The 20,950-nt window shown below is 50.8% G+C and overlaps 1 protein-coding gene and 1 non-coding gene across 3 annotated transcripts; both read left to right on the top strand.

The window, feature by feature from the left end:
• The first annotated feature begins 10,167 nt into the window (after window positions 1–10,167).
• LOC103565359 (uncharacterized) lies at window positions 10,168–20,184 on the top strand. 2 transcript variants are annotated; one of them, XR_011530867.1, is made up of 5 exons: window positions 10,168–10,399; window positions 14,535–14,695; window positions 15,366–15,457; window positions 16,412–16,622; window positions 17,026–20,184. It is a non-coding gene; the product is annotated as an uncharacterized protein (transcript). The 2 variants fall into 2 exon arrangements; XR_011530866.1 differs by lacking the exon at window positions 10,168–10,399 and having other exon boundaries at window positions 14,419–14,695.
• On the top strand, window positions 12,129–13,504 carry SSTR4 (somatostatin receptor 4). The gene is given in 4 exon segments (XM_070588541.1): window positions 12,129–12,322; window positions 12,325–12,737; window positions 12,739–13,342; window positions 13,345–13,504. Coding segments are annotated over 4 exon segments (1,149 nt in total). The 5' UTR covers window positions 12,129–12,219; the 3' UTR covers window positions 13,374–13,504.
• Window positions 20,185–20,950: the final 766 nt, after the last annotated feature.

Below are 20,950 nucleotides of genomic sequence, written 5' to 3'. Positions count from 1 at the left end.
AAAACAATAAATTATGATATTAAGAAAAGTGAAAATCCATTTCAACTACTCTGCTGCACAATCATCCCTTCCCTTTTATAAGTAGCTGAAGTGTTATGATACTGAGCAATGCTCTAGCTCTGCTTGCCGTGATCCGAGCTGATTAACCACAATGAGTTGGAGATCGAAAAAGGAAGTGTAATCACATTAGCCGGCTAATCGGAAGACGGGTGACTAATGTCTCAAAAACGCATCTTTAAAGATTACAGAATCTTGAGGCAGTTATATAGGGGAACTGGGCAGTAAAGAGGGAGTTTAGAAATATATATGACGGACTCTAGGATCTCTTCTTCTTTTCTTCTGTCACAGATGACAAATATTCTACAGGTGTTCTTTCTTCCTGGAGGCCTTCTAATTCCCTGAGGAAACTCATTAGAACTGCTAAGAACAAAGCTGTCAGAGTCCATCAGCGGGGATACATGCACAGGATCAGGGCCAGAAAATCATGAAAGCGTGTAGCAGTTTATAATGATCACATGCTAGAAAGATTTCAACTAAGAAAAGGTTATTCCGTGTAACAAGATGTCCCTACTTATGTTCACCTACAAGCTGGCCTTATTCATGCTCACTTACATTTATAGCATCTGTAGACTCTGGAGTTCCAGGCTCAGAGACTCTAGTTCATGGAGCTAGGGGTCTGGAATCTACACTTTTACCAGAAAGTCTCAAGAGGCACATAACACACCCTACTCACGGCCTCCACATGGATTAACTATAGCAATTCCTGGTCTCCCTTGAAAGATTCTTTTACCCATTTTCTAGATCCAGGTTCTCAAATTTTGGTCTTCATTAGAATCATCTAAGGGATGTGTTAAAAATTCAGATCCCAGACCAAGATTTCCTCCTGTCTCACCTCAGAGTTCTCAAGTCAACAGTGGGCCCTGAAGTATGCATTTGACCACATGCCCCAGGTGATTCCGAGAAGGGTTGCTCTAGAGGAAAGTGATAGCTCCAGTCCAGGCTCTGAAGATAAGGGTCAAGTCGTCAATCAGCAGATACTGATTTTCAGCATGAATTGCGTTAGTAAAACAGAAGCGTTGAAACTTGCTGGTGTAATTGCTCCTAACCCTATGAAAACATATCTCCCAGGGCTGTTTCAGATGCTGCCTTTGAAGATGACCCTGACCCAGCTTCTAGACAGCCTGCAGAGAAGAGAAGAGAGCACACTTGTGACCCTTAAATACATCTCCTTTTACTTTGAATGTGGCCTCAGGCAGGCTTTTCTAGCCATTTTAGACTGCTCAGACAATGTCAATGTTCCAAGGTCCTCAAGTGCAGGCACCACCCAGCATCTAACTGGAGCTGCCAAAGTGAGGAGGAGAGCTCTCCGATGAGGGAAAGCCCACCAGTGTGCACCAGGGACTGAGACCAGTGGGGGAGAGGGGAGCCCTCTGCTCTAGCCTGGAGGTCCTTGAATTGACTTGCCACCCCCTTCTGACTCCACCTCTGCCACTCTTTCTCTGATGCACAGAAGTCTAAGTCTTCAAGCTCTCTGCCATTGTGAAGTCTGCCCTGGGGCCCCAAGCTGAAGGAAATGCCTCTTCCATGCTCCCTGAATCCTAATCCAGTCTCCAGTCTGGCTCTCAAGCACTGGAAAATGTTCTTTCTTCAGCTGCCTGTCTCCCTCCCACAGCGGATGGTGAGCTTTCAAGAGAAGACAGCAACCTTTTGTTTCCATCCCTGTATCTCTCAAAATGCGTAGTCTGGAGCTTGCAAAAACCCATATGAATGAATGAATGAGTGAATGAACAAAGACCCAAGGACCCCAACCTTGGAAAGACAATGGAAACGCAGGGCAGAAAGCCTCTGTCTGAGCAGCCAAGTTGTAGGACTCAGGGCAACCAGGCAGGGGAGAGAGAAGCCATAAGCAGGGGTGTGAGGTGGGTCTGGAGTGCAGGATGAGGCAGGGGATCAATTCCTGGGTGTCTGGAGGAAGACAGACTCGTGCTCAGTGTCTGACACAGGACTGCTAGAGGATAACCAGTACTGAGGCCCAGGATGGGGTTAACTGTGGGCAGGGGTGAGGCCTCTCCAGTTATGGGATACAGAGCAGGGAGCCAGATGGGGCCAAGCACTTCCAAGAGCCCACCCCCTTCACCCAAACTTCCCTGTGAAGTACTGGTTTAGAGACTGGTGCTGACCAAGTGTGCACAATTGGCCCTTTCTTACCCTCTGCTTTGTCTTGACCAAACTAACCAGAATTCTCTCTTTTGGTGGCTTTTTCATTTCTTTATGAGAGAAGAATTAAAATGCAGATAAACCCATGAATCATCATGCAGGATGGCAATTCGTTCAACACTAAACACACATGCAAAAGATCAGAGCTGCTTGTTTCCTGAGAGGCTGGCAGGGAGAAAGCTGGAGGGATTCCATTGATGAAGACGAGAAGAAAGGCCGTGAGCAGGACGCAGCTCACCCGTTCTGACTGCTCTGTCTACAGTCAGCAGAACAGAGTGGGGCGCAGCTTGTCAGCGGGTCCTGTTGAGACACACTCCACTGCTTTCTCCAGTTAATTCTTTTCACTGCGCTGCCTTTTTCTCTAGCTGCTGGGTTGGTTTTTCAGTTGCTCTTCTGTTTTTCTGAGTAGGATTTATATAAACAGTACATTTCAGTGACAATACAAATGATTCTGGCGCCTTCTTAAAAGCATAAACCCAGCCAGCCATTAGCAATGAAAGGAGCTCTCAAGCATTGCTCCGAACACACTCAACAGGATGGCACAACCCAATTTTTTGAATATTCAGAAAATGCAGGGCATATAATTAAATGATTTTATTATGGTGACTGTTTTCTGCTGAAGCTGAGTCATATTTGATGACTCTTTTTAATAGAAGTGATTTATAAGACTTCTAAAGAGACTATTGCTACTAAGGATAATGACATCAGTTGTACAATAAATGTCTGTTGGATGAGCCTTCACAAGAACCGTTTCCCGGCCACTACCTAATTGAGTTTGCCCCTCTGCAGAGGGTGGGCAAATGTTGCTGTCATCTGACCCTGCCCTGGCCACAGCTCATAGATCCAGGAATGGGTACTGGACCCAAGCTGGACCAATCGGATTCACTTCCCTGGTCATCTGAATGTGGACCACTGAGAGTAATTTATTTAGAAGGTGATAGGCCACCAAAAGGTAAAACTTGGGGCTTGGGGCAGCTTGGAGCTGAATGCAAACAGCAAGTGGTTCTGTCGAGACAGAAATAGCGTAGACATGAAGAGAGTGGTAGACGTGAGAGACCGGGGTTTCCACTCCACCTCAGGTGACGGGCCGTGTTGGGAGGTAATTCTCCATGCCCTCTCCCATGCCTGCACATCTCGGGCAGTCCTGAGGCGCTGACGCCTTTGCTCTGCACTATCTCCTCAAGGCTGTCTGTGCAACGCAGCCTTGGGAGACAGAGATAATGTCTCCTTGTGGCAGAGAGCAGATCTCTTGCCTGATCAGGATTATAAAGATAATATTTCCCTCTGGGCAAAGGTCAGGCAAGTTTGCTATCACCCCTCATAAGATTAAGATTTCTTAAACTCAGGGTTCTTTGTCTCTGATGTAAACCCACCCGTGCAGCATCCACCTGGCCCACCTCTGTACCAGCTCCATGAGCTGGCCGGGGGCAGGGAGACAAGGGCAAGTGACGCGAACAGGAAGCTCCTGCCTCTGCTGTGCCCTGAGTGGTCAAGTCCTTGTCTCTGACCCAGGAGATGCTGTCTTTTGAAGATGCCAGCTTCCATGAGACTGTGGTAGGCTAACTGGTTAGCTTGCAAGTGGGGTAAGTCTTCAACCTTCATAGTTCTTGACAGAGTGTTAGAAACAGACTACAAGGGAGCTGCTCACTCTGTGCGCAAGACAACAACAGGTAGAGTGTAGTGTCCAGCAGAGCAAAATCCCTGTTCCTAAACTCAAGAAGTTCAGAATCCATCAAGAATCACTCTTACAATGAGCTCTTTTAGCTTCCAAATAGATTTGCAGGAACTTGTGTTATGAGTCTATTTCTAAATATATGCATTATAGACTGAACCCTGGAAGGCAGTTTCCTATGTATTGATTCCAACGTCATTCAATTGTAAGAGGATGCGAATTTCCAAAACTGACATGGGGCAAATCCATTGTTCAAATGCTTCTGTAATCTTCCTCCTGGGGTGCAGGAGGAGGGCCAGAAAGGCTGCTTCTTCCCACTGTAAGTGAAGTGTCTAGGAACAGAATGTCTGAATAAATAACCTGGTTCCTGTAGCATCAATGATTATAATAATCAGTGCTGAGAACACAGAAGGCTCAGGACTCAACGCTAAGTGTTTCATGTATGTTACATGAGTCAACTGTTTTGAACAGAGTCTGGCACACACAAAATGTGACACAAATGTTTGCTACTGTAATTATCACATTACTTCATTCAATGACATGAGAACTCTTGTGCTTGTGTCTTAGAGATGAGCAAAGTGAGGCTTAAAAAGGTCATTGACTTGCCCAAGGATAATGAGCTGGAGTGTTTTTGGCTGCAAGTAACTGAAAACACATCTGAAAGCACTGAAACAACAAGAGTGTGGATCACCTCACATAAAAAGAAGTTCAGTGGGAGCAGCACAGAGTTGGCTGCCTCATCAACATTCACTATTACCAAACACCCTAGTTCTCTCCTGCTTCCTGCCCTACCATCTTCAACATATTGGTTGTCACATTGGACAAGCTTTTCACCTCATAGTCACAAAGTGGCTGCAGCTCCTCCAAGCATTATATCCCTATAGGACAATAGCCAAACCTTTCCCAGAAGTTGCCCTGCAATTCAATTTACCCTCATGTCTCTTTGGCCAGAGTTGGGCCACATACTCACCCCTAAATCAATCACAGATTCTAGGGAAGTAACCAACTTGAGCACTTGAGTGCACTTAAAATGAAGTCCAAAACAAAATCGGAGATCTGCCCACAAGGAAGAGGAGGCAGTGGAGTTGGGGAAGCATGTAACAATGGCTGAAACTTTGTCAAAGCCAGACTGGAACTCTGGAGCCTAAAGGCCCTACTGTTAACCTCTAGGGCTGCACTTTCCATTAGGATGGAATGTTCTAGATCTCCACTGTCCAGTATGGTAGCCACAGCATCTGACTACTGAGCTCTTGAAATACAGGTGATGTGACTGAGGAATTAAATTTAAATGTTTTTTAGGTTTAACTAGATTCAGAGAGCCACGTGGGTCTGGTGGCTCTGGCACTGACGATGCAGGACCCGTGTGTCAGCAGCACGCTGTAGGAGCAGTGGTACCCTGTGGGGTCTAATGCTGTAGAAATATGATGTGAGACACAAATGTGATTTATATTTTCCAATAGCCACATTTTAAAAAGTAAAAAGAAACAGGTAAAATTCATTTTATAATATACTTTGTTTTATCTCTACATCCAAAATATTATTATTTCAACACAGAGCCAATATAAAGATATTAACAAGATATTTTACATTCTTGTGCTCATCCTTTGTCTTTGAAATCTGATGTGTATTTTGTACTTATAACACATCTCTACATTTCAAGTGCTCAGTAGCCCATGTGGCCAGAACCGGCCCAGAGATTTCAGAGCATTCATGTCAAATTATCTTTCCTGACGCTGGTTCACAAGTGACACAAGTTCACTAGGAAGTGGGCCAGACAAGAACAAGAGGCTCAGAAATGCTCCATCAGCGGCTCTCAGAGTCGTGTGCCATCGGAGTCCCCTGGAGGGCTGTCCCCAACTCCGTGTTTCTACTTCAGCAGATCAAGGATGTGCATTTCTAACAGGTGATGCTGCTGCCGCTGGTCTGGGGCCATACCTGGAGAGCCACTGCTCTAAGGGAGCCCCCGAAGCTCACAGCCCTCGTGAGCAGAGGGTTCAGAATAAAACCGCCTTCTAGCTCGGTCTCTTCTACATGCAGAGTGATGAGGCCAGGACACTGAGACAGCCTGAAAACAACTCCCAAACACCAGAATGGCATTCACAGTTTCTCTCTCCAAGGGACTGACGGCAGAGTCTGCGCCATCTGGATACTGTGCAAACATGGTCCCTATCCCAGACAGAGGTCTTTCTCATGCTCACTTTTTGTTTATCCCATATGATTTTAGGTTCAGTTTTTTCAAGGAACTCATTTAATCCATAAGAAATCTTAAAGAAAACCCTTGCCCTTATATTTAATATGATAGCTGGGGCCTTGGGGCAGAATGGGGCTGTGTCATCATTGTACTGTCTGGATAGCACGAGAATTCAGATGGAACCTGAGGAAGCGGTGATTGTGTAAATCACTTCTGACAGTGCCATGCACTCAGCCCGGGGTAAACTATGCCTTTGATATGCTGGATGGCAGAAGGCATCAAAGCCAAGCAAAGCTGCTGCGAGCACTTCAGATGGTTTTCTAATCAGCAGGTGACAGAAGCGCTGACAGGACTGCTGTCCTCCCGTGCCAAGGGCCAAGCCTCTCCCCATGCACTGCTGGTTGCGGAAGAAGCTGTCTCCTGGGGACCTGCTGTGCAGACGCTTCGGGACCAGATGGCTCCTGGCCTGAGGAGCGCATCCGAAGGGTGGAAATAGGTGAGATGTTTGCATTTCCACCTAAGGAGCCATTCCTTCTGGCTTGAGGAGCAGCTGTGAGGTCCCTGCTCCCCATCTTGTCCCTCATTCAGCCTGGGGAACTCCAAGGGCTTCCGGCCACTGGGACCCTCTGTGCCCATGGGCAGACTGCCTGGAGGAGAAGGTCCCGCAGACCCAGCCCAGACCAGCCCTGCACCACTTCTAAGAATGTGCAGGGGAGCCATTTGGGCCTGATGCCAGACATTGAATCCACAGACCAAAAACGGGCCCCAAATATGTACAGAGTTCAAAAATTACCTTCCCCATCGCACACTGTCAGCTGAATCAAAACTCCTAGTAACTTAGCCTCATGACTGTTCCTTGACTTTGCAGAATCTGTATCAGCTCTGAGTTTCCCAACCGCTCGTCCTGCAAGTGTGTTAAGTTTTGTCATTATGATGATGCTGTGTTGAGGAAAGTGACTCTTGGTATCGACTCAACTTTGTTTCCCCCATTTTAGCCATTTTGGGGGGGATTTTGAATTTATTTGTTTATTTATTTTTAATATTGAATGCCCCTTTTCCATTTCTCCCATCTACAAGCTTGATTTTTTTAGATTTCACATAAAAGAGAAATCATCTGGTATTTGTCTTTCTGTCTGACTTATTTCATGTGGCATGACACCCTTGAGGTCCATCCACGTTGTCAAAAATGGCAAGATTTCATTTTTTTATGGTTTAATAATATTCCATTTACATAATAGCACGTTTCCTTTATCCATTCACCCACCGGTGGACACTTGGGTTGCTTCCCTGTCTTGGCTGTTGTGAATAATGCTGCAGTGAACACGGGGATGCAGATGTCTTCTTGATTTAGTGTTTTCATTTTCTTGAAATAAATACCCAGAAATGGAATTGCTGGATCATATCGTAGCTCTATTTTTCATTTTTTGAAAATAGAAAATGAAATCTATTTTCATTTTCCATAGTGGCTGCACTAATTTACACTCGCATCCTCAGTGCACAAGGATACCCTCCTCTCCACATCTTCGCTAAGGCTTGTTATTTCTTGTCTTTTTAGTAACAGCCATTCTAACAGGTGTGAGGTGACATCTCACTGTGGGTTTGATTTGCATTTCCCTGATGATTAGTGATGTTGAGCATCTTTTCACGTACCTGTTGGCCATCTGTATGTCTTCTCTGGAAAAATGTCTATTCAGATCTTCTGCCCACTTTTAATCACTGTTTGCTTTCAGCTATGGAGTTGCATGAGTTTTCATACATTTTAGATATTAACCCCTTATCAGATATATGATTTGCAAATATTTTTTCCCGTTCAGTAGGTTGCCTTTCCATTTTGTTGATGTTTCCTTTGCTGTGTAGAAGCTTTTTAGTTTGACGTAGTCCCACTGGTTTATTTTTGCTCTTGCTTTTGGAGTCAGATTCAAAACATCATCGCCAAGACCTGTGTAAAGGAGCCTACCATGTATGTTTTCTTCTAAAAGTTTTATGGTTTCAGGTCTTACATTCAAGTCTTTGATCCATTTTGAGTGAATTTTTGTGCATGATGTAACATAGAGTCCAGTTTCATTCTTTTGCATGTGACTGTCCAGTTTTTGCAACACCATTTATTGAAGAGATTCCTTTCCCCATTGTATAGTCCTGGCTCCTTTTTTGTAAATTAATTGACCATGTAGGAGTGGGTTTATTTCTGGGCTCTCTGTTCTGTTCCATTGGTCTATGTGTCTGGTTTTACGCCAATATCATACTGTTTTGATTACTATAGCTTTGTCATAGAGTTTGAAATCAGGAACGTGATCCCTCCAGCCTTGTTCTTCTTTCTCGAGATTGTTTTGGCTACACAGTGTCCTTTGGGTCTCCATACAAAGTTTCGGACTGTTTGTTCTATTTCTGTGAAGAATGCCATTGGAATTTTGATAGGGATTGCATTGAATCTGCAGATTGCTTTGGGTAGTATGGAGATTTTAACAATATTATTTCTTCCAAACTATGAGCATGTAATATCTTTCCATTTGTGTCTATTTACCTAAATAGATATCCAACTATTTGTGTCTTCTTCGATTTCTTTCATTAATGTCTTGTAGTCTTCAGTGCACAATATATTAGTAATTTTTGAAGGCTAAGATGCTCTCATCAATCGCTGAGCCCCACACCGACCGGGGCCTGGAGTGCAAGGCCCCGCAGAACCGGAGAGCGGTCGGGGAGCGGGACGGCGGAAGAGCGTCCACCTCAGGAGAAGCTGAGCATCACCGGGAGGCACATGTACCTCCAAGTCCATCTCCAGAGGGACTGAAGCCCCCCAAGTGCTCATTCTCTGGAGAATTCACTGTGGCTTGAGTGGTCCGCATCTCAAATACTTCTCTGATTCCTCCCTAAACAGGTAAGTCTTGGGAGAGAATTTGTGGAAACAGCCTGGCTCCTTCTCTCAGCCTGAGACACACAGGCCGCTTCAGCTCAATCTCCAGCAGTTCTCAGTGCTGTCAGTGAAATGCACGCCTCCCCTCTACCACTGCAAAACCCTTTCCGGAAGATGCTCTGGGGAGAGGGGTGACAGCCCCTTGGGAGTTAACCCATGCTTAACAAATTAAATTCTTTTTCCTGCCGCTTAACGTGGTAATGCAAAAAATTAAAATGAGAGTTCCCCCAAATTAGATCCCCCATATGTCCTGGTTAGCCTGGCAGTGTCAGGGGTTACGCTGCCATCTCAGTGTAATTGCTAACAGAACTTCCTTTTACTCCCAAAAGAATCTGGGATGAGCATAACCACCATGGAGTTGTGAGTCAAAGCAACATAAGGACCAGGCTACATCAGCAAAGCTTGCTTTATTTTGGTCATTGGTACAAAGTGGAGATAAATACAAGTTAGATATGAAAAGTCTGTCAATAGAAACCCATATACAGCTAACAAGAGCAATAGTAACAATGCGGGTGGCTTGTCAATGGCCAACATCACCCCTTTTACTCTTTGCCCTCTGAAGGTGGCCAGCCAGTGGAACATCAGACAGCACGGGTCCATGCGGGGGCAGGTGGACCTCCTCTTCAGTCTCATCATCCAGGTTCTCCCTCTACAGCCACCCAGGGAAGAGTAAACAAAGAAATAACCAGGATGGCTGATGCTCACTGAGTGCTGACCACGGGCCGGGTGCTCTCCCAATCACTGCATGAGCACCCACATGATGGATCCTCACGGCACCCTGCCAGGTAGTTACCACCATCATGCTGACTTTCCAGATGTGGAAACTGAGGCAGGAAGAGACTGAGGAACTTGACCAAGGCTTCGTGCCTGGTAAGAGGTGGAGCTGGATTTGAACCAGGCAGCCTGGTTTCAAGGCCGTGCTGCTAGAGTGCCCCTGCCCTCCCTGCCCTGTGTGTCGGGAACGTCCAGGGCCTGCCCTGTTCTGCTCCCCACTGCGGCAGGGCTGGCACAGGCACAGAGCACTTGCCTGCACTGTTGCAACAGTCCCAAAGGCTCCCTGTGCAGACCTCACAGACCTGGACCCTTATGGCATCCTCTGCCAGCAGCCTGGGAACCATACACACCACAGGTCTGACCTTGACACCCGGCTTATACGTGTTTCCTGCTTTTTCACAGCTTCAGAGGAGGGCCCTGGGCCTCTGCCAGGCACACAGGGCACCCCATAGGCTGTTGCAATCTCAGTACCCTCATCACCCACCACGGGCCCCCAGCTGCATCTGCTCGGCCACTTTCCCTCTCTGGAGGCCACCTTCATCCTCACTGCCATGGCCATCTGCTGCTCTCTGTCACCTTCTCTGTGAAGCCTTCTCTGGCACCCATGGCTGCCACCCTTCCTCTGTGATCACAGGTACCGTCCTTTTGTTTGCCTGCTGGGGTGGTGGTGGAAATATGTGGCCCTGCAGCCTGCACACAGCCGGCCGGTCACCACACCCCGGGGCACCCCGGGGCAGCGTGCAGTCATGCTGGCCTCAGCAGGGGGCCTTACTCTCCATTAGCATTTGTTGATTGAGTGAATGAATAAATGAATGCTCCTTCCCTGCCCCCAGGACTCCAGAAATGCCGGGTTTGCATGTTCCCAAAGTTACATGCGTCACACTCATAATGTGGACTGCTTTCTAACAACCATGGAAGACAGCGACACATATGTATCTTATTGAGCTAGCTTAATTTGCTGCAAGATGTATGTACGTGTGGAGGGAGAGGGGGCAGAATCAGGAAACGTTAGAAGGAAAACTCTAAAGTAGAGATGGGAAAGATTCCCAAGGCTCACATGTGAGGCAGGACAACAGGACATACATTTTCAGGGAAGGGAGGGGCCGGGCATTAAACAGAGAGGGGGACAGCAGAAGTAGGGGTCCGGGAGTACTGAACAGCCCTCGGACACCTCCCATTGGGCCCAGGGGCGGCTATCTGCAGAGGGGTCATTTAAGGTTGCCCCCCAGAGTTAAAAAAAAAAGCCCCTATTCTCCTTTCCTCACCCAAATCTGAAGTTCCCTCCCGGAAACATCTGCACCAGCTGGAATGACAAAGAAGCCATCTCCTTCCCCAAGAGGGCTTCTCCCTTAGGACAATGACGAGAATGGGACCAAGGGAAAGGACAGACCCATTTAAGGAGTGTGCACAAAGGCCAAAGGGATTCCTAGGACAAATCTTTCAGATGAGTCCATCTGGGTGGCAGAAACTGGGGACAGAGATTGGGGTCAACTACTGTGTTGCATAAGTGCTGCGCACACTTGGATGATGGCACCTCCTCTGAAAGGACACCTCCAGCTGACCTCAAGCATCCTGATGCCCTCCCCTCCACAGCTGCCGGGCCACCCAGCATAGCAGCTGGGACCTCACCCTGGGACCTGGGGGCCACTTCTCCATGCATCAACGGGTTTTCAGGACTGCTGCAGCTCAAGTAGGCCACCGCCCCACAGAGTAGGGCCAGCGCCACTCTGCAGATAATTCTCCAAGGCAAACCCACGCTTCACGAATTCTGCTGTGCCCAGTGCCAAGATGGTCCAGCCCAGGACTGTCCAGCCAGGGGTGTGAACTCGCACTCTGGAGTTTGGGGGGAGGCGCCTGGGGCCCAGGACAGACGTGGAACTCACCGCGACGCCCGTGGGAGCCTCAGGTGTCGCCTCTATAAAATGAGTTAAGTGATAGGACAGACCCTGCAGGCTTCCCCCAGAGGAGGAAGGGGACAGGGGGCAGGGTGGAAAGGGGGGGACGTCAAGTGCGGGGCAAGTGGCTCTGCGTGCTCAGATTAGGTCCCCGCCATCCCTGGGCGGGGGAGAGCCTCATTACCCACCCAGGGGACTCAGGGATTCCCAGCCCCGCGGCTGCGGTGGCTGAGCAGGGGAGTAGCCCGGCAAAGGGCTGAAGAAGACGGGATCTGAGGCGAGGAGCTGCGGAGAGGGGAGGCCCGGCGGGGACCCCGGAGGGACCCGGGGCGGGGCTGGATCCCTGGGGGCTGGCGGCCGGTGAGCCTCGGAGCAGAGCAGGAGCCGAGGATGCCGCGCGGCGCGGGGCTTGGCGGGCGCTCGCGCGGTGCCGCCGCCGCTCTTCAGGCGGAGCGGGGACAGCCGCGCTACAGCGCCGGAGCCCAGGGCCGGCGCCCGCGGTCTCTTGCGCCACGTCGGCTCCGCCGCGCGCCCGCAGCCCCGGACTGCACCCCCGGGCATGAGCGCCCCCTCAACGCTGCCGCCTGGGGGCGAGGAAGGGCTCGAGGCGTCCTGGCCTCCCGCGGCCAACTCCAGCCGCGCCCCAGCGGAGGAGAAGGAGGCGGCGGGCGCGCGGGGGCGGCGGGCATAGTCGCCATCCAGTGCATCTACGCGCTCGTGTGCCTGATGGGCTTGGTGGGAAACGCCCTGGTCATCTTCGTGACCCTCCGCTCCGCCAAGATGAGGACAGCTGCCAACATCTACTTGCTCAACCTAGCCGTCGCGGACGAGCTCTTCAAGCTGAGCCTGCCCTTCGTGGCCTCATCAGTCGCCCTGCGCCACGGGCCCTTCCGGGCAGTGCTGTGCCGCACGATGCTCAGCATGGACGGCCTCAACATGTTCACCAGCGTCTTCTGCCTGACAGTGCTCAGCGTGGACCGCTAGGTCGCTGTGGTGCACCCTCTGCGCGCCGCCACCTACCGCCGGCCCAGCGTGGCCTAGCTCATTAATTTGGGCGCGTGGCTGGCGTCCTTGCTGGGTCACCCTGCCCATTGCCATCTTCGCCCACACCAGGCCGGCTCGGGGCGGCCAGGCCGTGGCCTGTAACCTGCACTGGCCGCACCCGGCCTGGTCAACGGTCTTCGTGGTCTGTACTTTCCTGCTGGGCTTCCTGCTGCCTGCTCTGGCCATTGGGCTATGCTACTTGCTCATTGTGGGCAAGATGCGGGCAGTGGCACTACGTGCTGTCTGGCAGCAGCTGAGGCACTCAGAGAAGATCACGTGTCTGGTGCTGATGGTGGTGGCCGTCTTTGTGCTCTGCTGGATGCCTTTCTACGTGGTGCAGCTACTGAACCTGTTTGTGACCGGCCTTGATGCCACCATCAACCAGGTGTCCCTCATCCTCAGCTATGCCAACAGCTGTGCCAACCCCATCCTCTACAGCTTGCCCTCTGACAGCTTCCGCCGTTCCTTCCAGCGGGTTCTCTGCCTGTGCTGCTGCCTCCTGGATGCTGCTGGCAGTGCTGAGGAAGAGCCCCTGGACTGCTCTGCCACTGCTCTCAAGAGCAGAGGTGGGGAGGGATGCATATGTCCCCAGCTGCCCTGCCAGCAGGAGGCAGTGCAACCAGAACCCAGCCGCAAGCAGGTCCCCTCACCAGGACTGCCACCTACTGAAGAGCCCTTTCAACGCCCACCCAGCGTGGCCACCTCCAAGGGGTCTGCACCACCATGACAGCCCAGCAGGCTGTCTCTCCTGAATGCTCGCCCAAGAACCACCACCTCTTCACCCCACAGCCACCTCCTTCCAGCAGTCTGCGTGCCAGCCCCAAGAGCTTCAAAGTTCCTCCGCTTTTTCCTCTGCCCCGGACTCTGGCTTTCAGCAGGATGCCTCCGTTGGGGAGTTCTCCTCTGAGAACTCGTCTAGGATGTTAATTGTTCCTGAACCTCTGGTTGTTTTTCAAGGAGTGGGAAGCAGGATGATGCAGGGGACGAATGGCCGTCTACAGGCCGCTTGTTACTCTGCCTGGGAGAGGACTGTCTGGAGGATGGAGGTGGCCAAGCGCCCTTGCTCTGTGCAGACTCTGCATGTGTGGAAAGGGGAGGGAGGAAGGAAGATGCCTCCAAGCACACTCCCTTAGCTTCTGTCCTGGGCTGTTGTGCTCCGAGACTTGTGTGCAGCAGCCTGGGGCACTGACTTTGTCACCGCCCAGGCCAATGCCTGCCTGCAACTGTAAGTGTCATCCTGGTTGCCCTGGCTTCCTGTGAGTAGAAAAGGTTTGGAGACACTTGACGTGGGGTTTGTTACAAGGCGTAAAACTAGGTCAGTGATAAGACAAAAGAGACAGGCTAAATCTCATCCAGCTCCTCTGATGTGATTTCTGACCTGACCCTTTGGTGTGAGAGCGTGAGACCTCATCACGGCGGCAGTTTATTCTGTGGTGGTGAGTGGGAGGGGCGTTGGGGAGGGAGAAGAGGACCAGCAGATGCAGATGGAAATCAGCCAGATTTGGGGTAGAAGAGGCAGCTCTGTCACACACTGTTTAAAAAAAGTCAATATGCAAACGTCAGCCAGATGCAGATAATATTGCAGATAATACAAATGCAGATCATATGTAGGCTGCACACAGTGAAAAGCCATAAGTTTTTGCCTGATGTTAACCCAAAGATAAGTTATCTTTCCCCAAAGGAAATCATCTCTTTTTTTTTTTTTTTGAGGAAGCTTAGCCCTGAGCTAACATCTGCCACCAATTCTCCTCTTTTTGCTGAGGAAGATTGGCCTTGAGCTAATATTCGTGCCCATCTTCCTCTACCTTATATGTGGGATGCCTGCCACAGCGTGCCTTGACAAGTGATGCATGGTCTACACCCAGGACTGGAACTGGCGAATCCTGGGCCACCAAAGCAGGACATGTGAATTTATCTGCTGCACGACTGGACTGGCCCAGAAAATGTCATCTTAAGAGGAGCTTCAGTCCTGCTTTCCACTAAAGGCAGAGGTGGGTGCTGAGGAAGGGCTTGCAATGTGTGTTAGGATCTGGGGTGAAAACATGCTATCACACATGCATGAGGTGCTACGCAGGGTCTCCGCCTGGCTTAGCACAGCAAGAGGCACTTCTGGGTGTGGTTGGCCTGGTCTTGATGGTGCGAGGAAGATATGCGTGGAGCGGGGAGAAGGATAGCTGAGGAGATCCCCCTGCTCTTCAGAGTGGCTGGCTTCGCCAAGCTCACTGCTTCCTGGTGGGAGGGCTTCAAGAGAGAGCATCCTGGACCGGTCTGCCTAGCAGACCTTGCCTGACTCGGGCAGCCGGCGGGCATTCCAAGGTGGGCACGGGGGCTGCTGGGAGGATGAAGAAGACGGAAGTAGGGCCTGAGGCAATGCTCTGCTTCTACTGTGGACCAGGGCTCCCCACTGAGAGCAAGGCTCTTCCCTGGAGTGCTCGGGCCAAAGCCAGAGCTCTACCTGACGTGAGCAGGTGCCTGGCGTGTGGGAAACAGGCAGGAGAGCCGAGTTCTAGTCCTAGATACCAGCATTGTGTGGCTCAGGCGAGTGACTGCAGCCCGCCCGGGGTCCTCAGAGCTCTGCCTGTAAACTCAGAAGGTCCTTCCAGGACCAGCACTGGGTGGCTCTTACAGATCTGACCTTATGCTTTTTCCATATGGCTGTAGATTCCAGTTGCTCCTGTACTGAATGAAAGAGAAGTGGCCTTACCAAAACTCTTTGGGCATATGACCACTCCACACGGCCCACCAGCAGAATGGTGTGTAAGCCGTGATCGGCGTTGATCAGTGTGTCTCAGGGCTGGGGAGCGAGGTGGAGCTAGAGGTCTCTAGGGTCTGTACATGCGGTGGTCTACTTCTGACTCTGAGAGACAGTGTGTAGCCAAGTCTGTCCCACAAACTGGAGACACGGCTGTGCACTGGAAACTCCCACTAAGGCATGGAGACCCTGGAACCCACAGACACACATGCCCACGCAAGCACACACAGACATCAACTGGCCCTAACTTGTCCGTACCCACTAGAGTTACCTTGGGCGTCTGGAGTGAATCGGTGCTGGCGTCTGTGGGCCTTGTGTAACTGTAACTTCTTGGCTTTAAAATTGAACTATTTCTTTGTTCCCCAGTGCCTGGCCATGCCTGGCAGGGTGGGCACTGGCAAGCGTAGTTGAACTGAGCTGCGAGGACCACCCAGGCTTACAGCGGGGTCCTTCTCCTCAGCTCCCACAGGGACACACTAGGCCAACTCTCTGATGAGCAAGATAGGCACTGACCAGGAGTCTTGGCAACACTCATGCCCAGCTGAGTATTTAAAAATGCAACCTTTTTAACTTAGTTGGTGATGGTTGAAGGAGACGCAGCCTGAGGTGGTAGAAAGAAAAGTCCCTGGGAGGCAGGGGACCTCAGCTGCAACCGGGCCCCATGAGCTTAGACTTAACCTCTCTGAGCCTCAGTTTCCCACTTAAAATATGCAACAAAGAGAGCTTGCTAGTTGTGAGTTCTTCCCAGCTGTAAACTCTGCTTTCTCAAAAACACTGGAGAGAGATGCTCACCGAGGCAGTGGGAGGGTGAAAGTCAGCATTCTTCTATGTTTAGTATTCTCTCTATCACTTGTTAAAAATGAGCATTAACACTGCCCTTGACCCCGGAGTAATAAATCTGCAGTGGAGGGGTGGGGGTGAGAGGGTGGGCCCTGTTGATCATTCTCTTCCTCAGCTGCAGAGCCTTCTCAATTCTTGGGGCTTAACAAGTCGGCAGCAGCGAAGCATCCCAAGCGCCTGTCTGGGGATGCATTCGGAGCCCGTCAGCAGTGCTGCTGGCTATGGTTGGCGTCAACCCTGAGGCCTCTGTAACTGCTGGTTGCAAAAACCCTCCCTCATGGTTCATGGCTCATGGTTCGTGTGCACCAAGACTGCAGTGAATTGAGGTCAGTGATGGGGACGGGTCCTGAGGGCACTTACACATGTCACCTGCCTGTGGGTCAGCCAGGTGTTCACAATGGTCCTGCTCTGCCTACCGAGACTGGTAGTAGCAGCTTTGGGCTGCAACAGGGATGAAAACATCCTTTTTCTCACAGGTAGAATCAGCCTGCAGGTACTCCTGAATCTGTGACCTTGCTTTGCCTTTTAAAATTGCCTTTAATTTACTGCTCAGCGATGAGCCAGGTGTTTAATTCTTCCAGATGGTATTTGGGCGTAACAAGGGGTCACTCGTCAGAGTTTGTGCCCCGTTTGTCAGCACTATGTCTTTGAGCAAAGGTGATATTTTCATATTCATATTTATATTCTGGACTCACTTTCATTGAAAACATCATGCCTCGACCTCCTTAGGTGCTAAAGGCTGACTGATATCAAGGAAAAACCAACCAGATGTGGCAGGTTTTGGCCATGCTGCCTCCGACATCAGACACGGGAGCCTGAGCAGTGACTGGGGCAAATGCCTGCAAATTTGGGGATCGAAGCTCTTCTGCGACCCTGTCACACAGTCTTACATCTACCCTGAGTAGATGACAGAATAGCCTCAGATTTCTTAAGCACAATGTCACTGTCCTAAGGCCCGGGCTCTGTGACTGCTCCACAGTGCTGCGTACCGTCAGCCGGCCCCGCCCCGAAGCTCGGCTCTGTGGAGGTGTGCGCAGATGGGCGTGCCTGCGGACAGCACACTAAAGGCTGCTGCTGTCGGCTCACACAGCGGCTTCAAGGTCCGGGGAAGCTTCTGCAGACAGCTCTCTGCCCTCCTGCCTTGGAGGTAAGTGGCAAAAGATGGGCATTAATCAGATAACTACAGAAATGAGAGTTCACTTCTAAGCTGAGATAAGAGCTACCCAGGAAGGAATCCAGTTTCCATGAGATGATGTACTGAAAGAAGCTGACGTTGTTTTAGGGCAGCTTTCCCCAGGAAGGTTGCTGGAGATGACCTCCTCCAAAGACTGCTGGGAATTCACCAGAAGAAGAGGGGGTGTGGCGGAAGGTGTGAAGGGCTCTTAGAGGGAAGGGCATGTGCAAAGGGGCTGTAGAAGGAGTTACTGAAGGTGCCCAAGGTGACTAGAATAAAGGACGGGTGATGCCCAGTCAGCTGGAGGTGTTGGCAGCCCCTGACCAGCAGTGCCTCATAAGCCCCCTTAATGACTGAGGACCCTGACATGTGATAGTGGTGACAGGCTCTAATGATAGGCTTGAGTCTACCTGGCAAAGAAACCCATCAACTCTTGAGTCCTTGTCACATGGGGGCACATGTGCCCTCCACTTTTCATGGAGAGGTTGGCAGAAGGATTGTGTTCTTCTCATTTCAACTTTCATCAACTTTGCGTCGACAGGGAGGGAGGGTCCCCATCACATGAATGGATTGGCTTAGTGTCTAACAGGAAGGGGCATGTCTGACAATAAGGGAGCCAGTATAACCAAAATCCAAGATCATTAACTGTGTTGCGTAGAATGGGAACCCTGATCACGCTAACATAGATCCTGTGGAGAGAGAGTAGGGTTCCCCTTCAGGCCAGGGCTCAGAACTCCCTTGAAGCCTCGTGGAGCGGAGTATCCCTTGAAAGCCAGCCCCATCAGGACCATAGTGTCCATTTGCCGTGGGCCTGCAGACGGCTCGCTGCTGGGTTTGTGCTGCTCCACCCATCTTAGCTCCAAGTTTATCATGGCCAGGTCCACACTGGAAATTCAGACAAATTAAACAGAGAAGTAGGGACTCGCCCCATGCCCTGCCCGGACTTTCCTTTCTCCCCATGTTACTGTTGGATTCCTGAAGTCCTATCTCTCGGGAGAAGGGAGAGAATGTTTGAGGAAAGACAGGAGTCAAATTCTGGCAAAGAATCACCAAAAATGGCACTTTTGGTTTTGATCACCATTTCAAGAGGAATTTAACAATGTGTGCCCTGATTATGAGGGTGATGGTGTGCAAGGCTGCAGGTCTCCAAAGAGTTCATGGGAGGCAGGCCCCTGTTCTCAAGGAGATTGGATCAGATTCAGGCAGGAGGAAGAGGGCACGTTTCAGGAGACTGTGGAAAAGCCCCTTTCTCCCTCACTGGGTGGCTCAGCAAAGGTTTGCTTGACTCCAGGAGCCCGCGAATACGCAGTTGGGGCAGCCTCAGTGTGAAGACAGAGGGAGGGTCCAGGAGGGTAGCAGAGAGGCTGCCATGCAGGGAAGCTACAGAAAGGAGAGGTTCCATCTCAGGGTCATATTGGTCATGAAATGTCCTATTTAAAAGAAGATTAATTTCAAGCTGGTGGACAGGGAAATGTCTGGCCTGTGACCAGGGGCCTTATCATCCTGGACCCCAGTTTGGAGTCTCGGTGTGTCTCCCTGGATCCCTGCGCCCCTTCTGCCGTGGGCTCCTGGGCGGTGGGTCTGACTTGCCGGAGGCACCCTGGCTTCTTTTGTCTTTCGCAATCACACTTTCAAAACACGCTGAAAAGGATTTTGATTCTGTTAGAAACTGATGTTAAAATAATATTTCGTTTCTCTTGTGAGAGGAAATCAGTTGTTTGCCTACATCTGAACCTGCTGACCAAAAAAAGGAGGAAGGTCTCTCTCCAAACAGAGAGAGAGAGAGCGCTGAACCAGGCGCACGTTCAGAAAAAGAAGGAGTGAGAGCTGGGCGTCGCCTGTGTTATTTTATGAAGAAATGCCTGAAGAGGTCAGGGGATGTGTTTTCAAATGAGCTAGGCTATCCCCCGCTGAGTAATGACCGCGATGCTAACATGTTATATTCTTTGCAACCTCAGTTTTCCTTGAAGAGATGATATAATAATTAACCCTCAATTAACACAAGATCAACAGGAGCCCTCAAAAGTTAGAACTTGGGGATCCTCTGTCACCTGGCCCTGTCCACAACCAGGATGCCATGCCCAGGAGCCCCAGGAAGGAGTGCGGCAGTGATTTGCCTCATGCGATGCAAGCAGGCGGCGCCATCTCCTTCACACTGGCCTTCCTTCCTCCCTGAGCCCCCTCCGTTCCCCTCCTCCATGAAACTGCGTGATGTGGGGTTTGGCGTCTTGCTGTTCTGCTTCTTTACACACTGCTGGTGGGCTGCCAGAGTCTGAGGCAGCACAAGTCCAGAACGCAGGGCGAATGAGCAGGGCTTTGGAGACATACGAGCGGGGTTTCACGGAAACCTGTTGCTGAAAGTAGGGAGAGTCAGGCGGCCCGGTCATCGCTTAAAAGAGCTCGTCTTTGTGCTTCAGTGTGACAACAGGATCCTAGGTGTGGGGAGATTTTGAAGGGCTAGGAGCTGTCAGAGAGGACGCAGGCCTCATCCACCGTGTGTAGACAACTCCAAAGGCAGTAGAGGGGAGGGACACCAGGGAACTTTCTGGTGTGACGAAATGTTCTATATATTGATGATGGCAATGGTTCCACCAATGTATGTGTTCTTCAGGACCCACAGAACTAACTATTCACCGAAAAGAGTGAATTTCACTGTATGTCAATTATATCGTAATTTTTAAAAGAAATGAAATAAAGTGCACTAGCCACCGTCTGGCCCTAGCCCACTCTTCTCGGGGCCTGGTCCTAATGTCCATCGCTTTCTGGGCCTGTAGACCTTACTTCTTCTAATCCCTAATCAACGGACAGTCTCCACTCGGAGCTTGGGCTCTTCTCTCCCTCGCAGAGAAAAAGGAAGTTGAGTGCGCACGCGTCTCACTGAAGGAGAGTTCCAGAAGGCCCTGCCCTCTAGCTGACGGGCCGCCTTCCCTGAGAAGGTGAGGATGGCAGCCGTCCCTGCTTCTGAGTGGACGGTCTCTGACGTGCAGCCAGGGAGGAAATTCAGTCACAGCGGGGTCACAGAAGTGTCTGAGACTCTCCCATGGGGGTTTAGGTGCCAGACCCACCTCCCGCTTTCGTGCCCCAGTGTGGCGGGCGTTTGGAAAGGTTGGGAATCTGCTGAAAGTTGCGCTGCGGGTGTCCGCAGACCAGTGGGCCTGAGCATCATTTTGAACTGAGGATTCTTTTCTGCAGGCTCCTCTTTCTGTTGTTAAACTTGAGGGCCCCACGTGGCAGCCGAAGGTGAGCCTGCGGGCCGTGCAGCCTCTCCCCGCCCTCCCCCCCCCACCTCCGGCCCTGGGTTCTGCCTAGATTGAATGAAGCCAGTCTTCTGTTTCTCCTCTGGGCTCTGAGAAAGCAAGCAGGGACTTTGTGGTGTGCTCTGTCCTTTTCTGTGGCCTCCCTGGGAGCAAAATGGAGGGGACCTCGTCACCTGTCTACTTTGATGGGCCTTATGATGAGGGGAATAGACGTGGGGGCAGG

This window comes from Equus przewalskii, chromosome 21 (assembly GCF_037783145.1).
Source record: "Equus przewalskii isolate Varuska chromosome 21, EquPr2, whole genome shotgun sequence".
NCBI lineage: Eukaryota > Metazoa > Chordata > Mammalia > Perissodactyla > Equidae > Equus > Equus przewalskii.
This window is presented reverse-complemented; position numbering and strand designations above follow the sequence as displayed.